Source organism: Gekko japonicus, unplaced genomic scaffold, assembly GCF_001447785.1.
Source record: "Gekko japonicus isolate JY-2015 unplaced genomic scaffold, Gekko_japonicus_V1.1 scaffold1094, whole genome shotgun sequence".
Taxonomy (NCBI): domain Eukaryota; kingdom Metazoa; phylum Chordata; class Lepidosauria; order Squamata; family Gekkonidae; genus Gekko; species Gekko japonicus.
In genome coordinates this window covers 39,521-48,567 of record NW_015160871.1, presented here as the reverse complement: position 1 = coordinate 48,567, position 9,047 = coordinate 39,521, and the positions used below count along the sequence as shown (strand labels likewise).

Below are 9,047 nucleotides of genomic sequence, written 5' to 3'. Positions count from 1 at the left end.
TTTGGGGTGACTCAAAGCAAAAATTGTGAGGATCCATGAAGATCCACACTTTGGAACTATGTTTTTGTGCCACTGTGATGCCACAAAACAGTGGATGCATGATTTTTGTGGAGCTGCCTATAGACATAGGAGCTGCCTATGATCTACAATATAAAGGTGGTTTTATTTTGTTTATATGTAAAACTCATGTGAATCCATGAGGAGCCATGTTTTTGTGCCATTGCAGTGCAACAAAGTATTGGATCCATGTTTTTTAAGGTTTAGTCCGCTGTCTTGGCTTTGACATGTGATTTGACATTGGATTTGGAGGAGTTAGTTGAAAAAAACTAGAGCTTCCAGGAGAAGCCATGTAGATCTGGATTTCTGGAAAATGGCACGTTTACAATGCAATGTGAACAGTGTTCTCAAACCAGTTTGACCAAAGGAATCCATGTATTGTAAGGTTGTTGAGAATTCCTCCTTCCTTTTGTGAGGCCTACAGTTTGAGCGGCAGTCAGATGCCTATGTGCAGGTTTTGCGAATCTGGTTTATGGACTTTCTGGCTAGCCTTGGACTCAGGATGTTGGGCTAGCTGGACCACATTTCTGGTCCAGTGTGGCTACTCATATGTTCTGAATCGTATTTCCCAAGGTTGATGGGGATCGTGGCTGCCGAGTGGGTTTAAATTTCTAGCACGGATCTGTTCGTTCGCTCCAGCGTTACACTCTGCCCGGGTCAAGCAAATAAGTGAGATCTTCCACCTGTCAAACTGCATAACTTTCAGCCCCGTTGGCCACATCCTCACTCCCAGAGGAAGAAGGATCCTAAAGCAGCCAATCCGCGAACACGTCCCTTGTGCCAGTCTATCCAACCAATCGCAGCCCTCTTGTAAACCGAACCGCCAATACGAACGCGATCCCGTCTCCCCACCTGACTGCCAGTTCCTCCGTCTTCTCCTTGCTGCTGTTTTGCAACCGGGCTCCGGGAGGCTTGGCGCTTGTGCTCCGAAGCGGAGCTCCTTTCCCCAGCAGCACCGGCAGGGCGAGACTGCAGCCGAGGTGGGCCGTGGGCTCCCGGCGGCTAGAGGCTGGCACGGATGGGCAAGCCGGGGGGCCGTTCCCACGTCCGTAGTCGGCGCCCCTTCCCTCGCTCCGGGCTGCCTTCGCAACCCCCCCGGCCAGCCCCCTCCGCGCCCGGGGTTTCCCTCTGCTTCTGGCGCCGGGCTGGCGGGCAGGTGGGCTGCGTGGTCCGCGTCTCTCACTCGCGGGGCGCCGGCGAGGGGGCTCCCGAATCCCCGCCCCGGGGGCCCTGGAGCTGCAGCGGCGTGCTCTTGTCGCCGAGGCCGGCCGTTGTCCTCTGCCACGGGGCGATCTTCTCTCCTTTCCTGCTGGCGTCGGAGCGGCCGGACTGGTCCCAGCGCGCCGCCCTGCTCGCCGGCAGCTTCTCGCCAGACCTCCGGATCCGCGTGCTCAGGCCCGGCGGCAGCAGCGCTGGGCTCAGGCGGCCCGGCGAGGCCTCGCAGGGCGGCGGCCCGGCCGTGAGGTTCCACCCGCTCTCCAGTGGCCCGGAGGAGGAGGAGGAGGCCCCCGGCGGCCTGGAGCGCCACGACGCCGAACTCTTGGCGCTGGTCCCCTGCCGGCCCTTCCAGCGCGCCTTCGCCAAAGTTTTCGGGGCCTCGGAGCAGTGGCACTTCGGCGTGGGGGACGAGGAGGCGGCGGCGGCGGTCGGGAAAGGAGAGGCCGGGTCACTCGGCGACGAGCTGCGTTTCCTGCACTGGTTTGCCTTGCTGAGGCTCCTGGGCGGCGGCGGCGGCGGCGACCTCGGCGGAGCGGGTGCCGTGGGCTGCGCGCCGGCCGCGCTTCTGAGCAAAGGGGACCCGCTCTTGGCTTGCGGCTCCCCTTTCGGGTCGTTCTGCCCGGACATTTTCCTGAACACCCTGAGCAAGGGGATCGTGAGCAACCTGGCCGGGGAAGGCAACGCCCTGATCCTGACGGACGCCCGCTGCTTGCCGGGCACCGAAGGCGGGGCCATCTTTGCCATCTCCGCGGCCGGCCCCCAGCTCGTGGGGATCGTCGTCGCGCCGCTGTGCTGGAAATCCAACGAGTGGGTCGGCCTCACGCTGGTCTGCGCTGTCGACGGCATCCTGGAGAGCCTCCGGAGTGTCCTCGCGGAGCCGCGCCGGTTCCCGAACATCTGGCTTCCCCCGCTACGACTTGGGGCCAAGGCCCGGAAGGCGGCCGTCGCCAGAGGTGGGCCGGTCCAGCAGATGCTGGCGGCTGTCGTGCTGGTGGAGTGTGGACTCTCCTGGGGGTCTGGGGTGATAGTGAGCTCCAAGGTGGTGTTGACTTGTCGCCACGTGGTCAGTGGAGTATCAAGTGTCCGGGTGAGGATACGACCCGGCCCTGAACAGTAAGTCTAGATTTTCCTGTTTGTGGTGAGATTCCTAATCTTCATTGTTGTGGTTGCTTGTTTTCTGTTCTTCTTCTCCCTCCCCACCACCCCCTCAGGGCAGGGAACAACATTTTTGATAATACAATTTACAAGCAATTAAGACTAATAAATCAGAATTTAAAATATCTTAAGTGCTAACTAGTAATTACAGATGTGGTGTGGAGAGACATAAATTAATGGAAGGAGGAAGGAGCCAGGCTGGAGGGGAAGCCCAACCCAGGATTTTACAAGGCCTTGAGCTGGACCCCTGAGCAGGACCAGTGGAATTGTTAAGCTGTGGACCTTTGTAGTACCCTCCAGATCAGTTTGGGTGTTTCTGACATGTGGGTCTCCTAGAAGGCCAAAGGTCTTACATGAGCTGCTGAAGTCCCCATGTTAACACTTGAATTGGGCAAATAAGTTCCTATAAGGAAGCACAGAGATAATAAATATGGGAGTACACAAGGAGCACTTAGGGGGGAGACTTCTGAATTCTGGGTGAGACGTTTGTTTAAAATGAAAATAACTTTCTGGGTAGCTTTCTTGTTAAATAAGTTATTGTTGCACTAAGGAGCTGTGGGCTGCTTCTGCTTACTAGGTGAAGTCAGTGGGCCTAGGAATTACATCGGGTCTGTAATTTACTCTTCAGAGACACCCAGTAAACACAAGGGTGTGCTTTGCAGATCCTGTTCACTTCAGAGGTACAGTAGACCTTTTTTGGTCAGCTGTACCCTTTGTTTCTGTGTCTTACTACTTCTGTCAGTTGAGCATTGCTAAAATTTTCACAGGCAGAAGACACCCACATGAAGAGAGGAATGTGTGACTCCTTACTTTGCTCCCCCCAGGCTGCAACAGGAGAGGTGAGGCAGGGAAACTCTTTCCTATAGGTGCTGCTCCAGTATCTGTAGGTAAGATCCACTCCAGTACATGTTGTAACCATCTGTTTACTCCTAGGACGTTGGTGACTAAAGGGAAAGTGGTGTTTGTGACCCAGGATGCTTCTCCTTATGATGTTGCACTGGTAGAGCTGGAAGATGGTTTATCCATGTTTGTAGAGCCTGTCCTAGCATCCAAGTTCTTTGAAGGTAGGTGCTTGCCGATCTAGAAGGGTAAAGTTAGCATATATGTTTGTATTAATTGGCAAATTTATTGAATGCAACAGCATAAATGTTTTTCTGCAAGCCAAGTCATAAAATAAAGCAAGCGAGAACTGCAAGCTACACCTTATGCCGTCTTAGCAAGCTTCTCTTATTCCAAAAGAACAGAGTATTCTGCCAAAGTTCCCAGTGCTTTCAGTCGAAGAACTGGGAAAAGAAGTCTTTGCACTTTTTAATGTTACACTTGAGTGTTACTCAAAAAGTGAGTAAAAGCTTAGCATAAAGAGCTTTTTACTAACTCCACAAGAAAAAAAAATGAGTTTTTTGTGCTTTTCCAAAACTTCCCAATTTCTCTACTTGAAAAGCTGAAAGTCGTTGCGGTGGGGGACTAGGATATTTCTGGGGCCTTTTTTCTGGGCTTTTACATCTGGTGTCCTCTTCACATCCACACAGACCCAACCGAAACATCCTGTGAAGACAAATCACATGACTGGTCTCGCTCCATGGCCTCACACAGGGTGACTGAGGCACCTGGAAATTTGTCTCCTGCAGTGTCTTCTCCATCCATGGCCTTGCAAAACTCGCATGATGCATTAGTGAGGCATTAACATCAATCATTTTCAAGGATTCGAGTATGTGCTACAAACTTCCAATGGCATGCCACTTCATCATGTGATAGAAACAGGAAGTGATGATATTAGGGCCTCCTCCCAAGATTTAGGCATGTATGCTTCTTCCACTATCTTTTGTAGTAATTCTTTGTATGGTGGTGTAATTTGCTCTTCAAACTTTTGATATTCCATCGGGACCCGGTGATTTGTTCTTCTTTTGTTTTCTTATTGCTTCTGCTATTTCATATGGCGCAATTGGGTCATTCAATATTTTTTTCTGTATCTCATTAAATTTCTTAGTATTGTATTGTTTTAAGTAGTTCTCTGTTTCTTGAGAGTTTATCGTTTCTTGTTGATAAAGCTTTTTATAAAATTGCTTTACTATGGTCCCGGTCACACGGGCATGAAAATGCGGGGGGGAAACGTGGCTGTTAGCCCCGGGGCTAAAAACCGCGCGGTTGCTTGATCAGACATACCAATCGAGGTCCCGTAGAGGTCCCGTGGTAGGGGGGAGGTGCCAATCACTCCACTGTCCTGCGGCGTGGCAAAGAAGCGGGGCGCAGGGCAAACGGGTTGGTTGTTTTTTTATTTAAACTCAAATGTGCGCATGCTCCCTTGGGTGTGTGTGCGCATCCGTGGAGACTTTGGGGGGGGGATTTCTGAGGGGACATGGGCGGGCGCTGGAACTACCTCCGGAAACGCGATCGGACGCCCGCCCTTGCCCCGCGGTTTCAGGAAACTAGTACCTCCGAGGTACTAGTTTTTTACTGCGCGTCTTTGGCGGGAAGCCTCAGTTGCACCACGGGAGCCCGACGCTTCCCAGATGTGCCGGTGAGATCACGCCCAGAAACTCCGTCTATCTTCCGTCCCTCTAGCGTGCCTAATGCTCTGTGTGACTGCAGCCTATATTTTTTAGATCTTCTGTCTTATATTTTAATTCATGTTTTTCATCTAGTAATGCAAGTATTGTTCTTTTTTCTCTCTCTTTTCTCAATTTATATGCTATAACCACCTTGAAGGTTTGTTAGCATTTTCGAAAAAGTTTTGCTTTGCATACTCTATCTTCCTAGCTATTTCTTGTGATAATAGAATATTCATTTTATGCTGAAGGTACTTAATTTTAAGTCTTAGTCCTATTTTTGGCAGTTTCTTCGTTTTATCTTCCTCAACCTTTATGTTTGCCTCCAATTTCTCCAATTTTTCTAATCTCTGTTTTCTTCTCCAAGCATCCTGAGATATAAACCAACCTCTCAAGAACGCTTTAAATGTGTCCCATATAATATCAATTACTGTTTCTTTTGAAGTATTCCTTTTAAAAAATTCTTGTATTTCTATAATTATTTCTGTCACAATTTTTAATCTATTAAAAGGTTAGTGTTTATCCTCCATCTCATATTTGTTTTCCTTTGTTGGAATATCAACTGTATCGGGTTATGGTCTGTGTAGGTATTTGTTAGTATTTCTGCATCGTTTAGATCTTTTAGCATTGCCGTAGAGATCCAAGCCATGTCTATCCTTGACCACGACTTATGCCTAGATGAGTAGTAAGTATAATCCAATTTGTTTATGTTTCTGGTTCTCCATGCATCTACCATCTTAAACTCCTCTACTAACCTCAAGAAGGATTTAGGTAAGAGCAGCCCCGATTTTAAATTTTTCTTATGTTCTTTTCGGTCAATTTTTGGGTCAAAAACTGCATTATAGTCGCCTATAATACATATACTTTCAGTCTCTTTCCTTTCCAGAATCTTTCCAATTTCTCTATAGAAATTTTCTTGGCTTTGGTTTGGTGCATCAATATTTATGATTAACATTTCTTTCCCATTAACCATGACTGTTATGGCTATAATTCTTCCATCTTTAGATCTATATACTATTTGCGGATGTAGATATTCTTTCCCATATATAACGACTGTACCTAATTTTTGGCACTTTAAGTATTTAATATCATCTTCCTTTATATGAGTCTCTTGTAGGCAGATTATATCTGCTTTTGTTTTTGATAGCTGGTGAAAAATTCTATTCTCCTTCAGTGGGGGGAAGTCATCCAGGAACAGGTCACGCCTCTGCTCGCTCGATAGGCTATGCAAATTTCTTTTGTTGCGTGGCTCCTATTGGAGTGGCCTAGGCTGACCTCTCCAGTTTCTGCATAGCCCTGCGCTTGATAGGACGTCTGGAGCTCCTGCTCCAAGCCTTAACAACAGTAGGCAGGGAAGACTGTACAAATTCAGGAAAATTTCGACTCTACGACTGCAGAAGAAATTCTGCACAGCAGAGCCGAGGAAGACCAGGACCCGGAGGATCCGGAGGAAAGGTCAGACATCGGCCACAGCTCCAAGGACCAGGAGGAAGATGGCCGCATCGCTGGAACAAAGGGAGCAGCGGCCGAAAACTCCCGAGGTTCCGGGAGTTGGCCAGCTCAGCGTCCAGCAGCCAGGAATCGAGCCACTCCAGCACGACGCCAGCTCAGCTCCCCAACCGCGGGCCCGGCTGAACGCACTGAGCCAGCCGGACCCCGCGAACCCCCTCCTCACGTGGCGGAAGATGGCGGCGCACCGGAGGCAGCTGGCAGCGACGGCGACCGCAAGTGGAGAAGATCTAGCCAGCGCCGAGATCGGCTGGAGGAGCGGCCAGCAAAGCCTCCGGGAAGGCAAAACGCCGCGGGAAAGCCACGGGGCCGGCGAGCCCAGCGGGTGAGGTCTATCCGGACGGGGGGGGAGGCCGGTGGGGAACAAGCGGGACGGGATCGCCCCTGGCCCCCAAATCGCCGCTTGTGCGGGGCGCGGGGAAGAGCCCGCGCAGGCCCGGAATCCCGGCCAGAAAAACGCCGGCACAGCCAGCGATACCCACGGGCAGAGACAAATCACCATCACGGCCACCTAATGAGCCCCCGGGACAGCCCGACGGCTGCGGCCTAGGGCCCAGCGGCTTCGGTGCTCCTCAGCCCAGCGGCCTAACTCCAACCGCGCTCCCAGCCCCTGAGGGGCCCAGCGGCTTTGGCGCTCCACAGCCCAGAGAGCCGGGCCCAGCACAGCCCAGCGGACCCGGCCCGGATTGGCCAACTCCCCTTCTCACCCTCGGGGGGAACTTCGGGCCGGCGAGTTCATGGGCGGGGGCGGCGAGCACGCAGCTGGCCCACTTCCATCCGGGTCCGTGGGCACTCGCGACAGGAGCACAGCCGGACGCTTTTCAGCCAGTGCCAGCAACCCCGACGTTGCCTCTGTCAACACAGGCGTTCGCAGGTGCAGCCGACCAGGGCCGTTTTCGTTCCTCCAGCTATGGCTCCGGCCCATCCGTGGATGTGGCCGGTACTAGGGGGACCCTGGAACACAGCCCCATTGCCCCTTGGAGGTTACCAAGGGGGGGGCTCCCACAGAACTCCCAGGCTGGTTGGGAGGAAAAGCGGGATACAGGCTACACCAGGGGCCACAGGAGGAGCCCTTAGGTACCCTGAATCAGATTAAGCCTTGAAGAAGCAACATAGGATGACAAACCACTAGTAACATCCAGTGTTCCCTCTAAGCTGAATTAGTGTGGGCTGGCTCACGGATTTTAGCCTCCACAATTTTGTCTTGGCTAAGGAGGACACTGCTCATTGAGCTCCAGTTCCTCTTCCAGCTCACCCTCCTCCACAAAGAAGAGAGGACCCAGGGGGAAATGGTTGTAATGGAGGCCTTGTGGAGCCTCAGTCCCTTACCCCAGAGGAATTTGGGGGTCGGAAAGGGAAGCTACACCAGCGCGGGGTTGGCTGAATGCAAGAAGCCAGTCAGTACCTGCTCCCCCCCATCCCAAGTGGTCCAGGAGGTCGCCATAAAGGCCCCACAACCACATTTTCTCCCACAGCCGCAACGGCTGCAGGGATCACCAGCTGCAGCTGCTGCAGGGATCACCAGCGGCGATTGCTGCAGGACCCAGTCGGCTTGGCACCGCAACCCTTCAGCCCTTCAGGGTTTCAGCCGGGACCTGATGGGAGCGGCCTGGGGTGGCACCCAACGGCTTCAGGACACGGGAAGCCAGGGGGGTGGGGCGGCAGCCCCAGCACAGCCCCAAAACCCACACATGCAAGCAGAGAGCCGGGGGAAGGTCATCCTCCAAGGGACTCCTGCAGGAAGGGAAGCCCCACCACCAAGTTTTGCAGGCCGAGATTACATCTACCATTGTTTCCCTGGGTGGAGGTACAGGGAAAGAAGAAGGGACCGCAGCGGATCAGTGGTTAGAATGCTGAACTGCGACCAGGGGGTTGGTGGTCTGGCAGTCATGACCCGTGGGCAGCGCGGCGGAGCGGGCCCCCGTCTCGGGTCCCGGTCCGGTCAACATAGCGGTTTGATAGTCAGAAATTGCAAGTAGATACACAGGTACAGCTTCAGGGTAACAATATGCCATGTGCCTTGATATCTCCTCATGCCAGCCACATGACTGCGGAGGAGTTTTTTCAAACAGTGCTGGTTCTTCAACTCGCCAGTGGGGAGGAGCACTGCCCCCTAGAGTCGGATTCGACTGACTTAAGTCTGAACTTTTTGAAGGCTGTCGAACAAGGGTGTTCCACGCCAGGTTACCAGTTGGGAACGGGCAGAGAGACCTGTATCTTCAGCCTCAGCAAAGGGGAAAATCAGAGGCTTCAAACAAACAGACAAACAAACAGACAAACCAAAAACCCAGTCTCGGGCAAACCTTCACACCATTTTTCTACCTCCCTTGATAACATCATCAGTGCGATTCTCAAAAGAGGAGACCAGGGGGGACCTGAAGGCTCTTAAGGTCTCTTGATCGCCATCACTGCGGGCCCCACTTTAAAAAGGCAGTGCTCCCCAGGGCGGGGGAGAAGGCCTTAAGATGCTGCGGGCAGGAAGACTCAGGCAGCAAGGGCCACTGCAGTGGCTCAGTGGTTAGGATACCACTGGGCAGTCCAGTAGGTCAGTAGATGACAGCT

The 9,047-nt window shown here is 52.6% G+C and overlaps 1 protein-coding gene across 1 annotated transcript in view; it reads left to right on the top strand.

Annotated features, from left to right (window-relative positions):
* The first annotated feature begins 1,075 nt into the window (after positions 1-1,075).
* Positions 1,076-9,047, top strand: part of TYSND1 (trypsin domain containing 1) — a 19,860-nt gene continuing 11,888 nt past the window's right edge. The window contains exons 1-2 of the mRNA XM_015422317.1: positions 1,076-2,388; positions 3,364-3,494. Coding sequence (XP_015277803.1) covers positions 1,076-2,388; positions 3,364-3,494 — 1,444 coding nt within the window. The remainder of the gene's footprint in view (positions 2,389-3,363; positions 3,495-9,047) is intronic.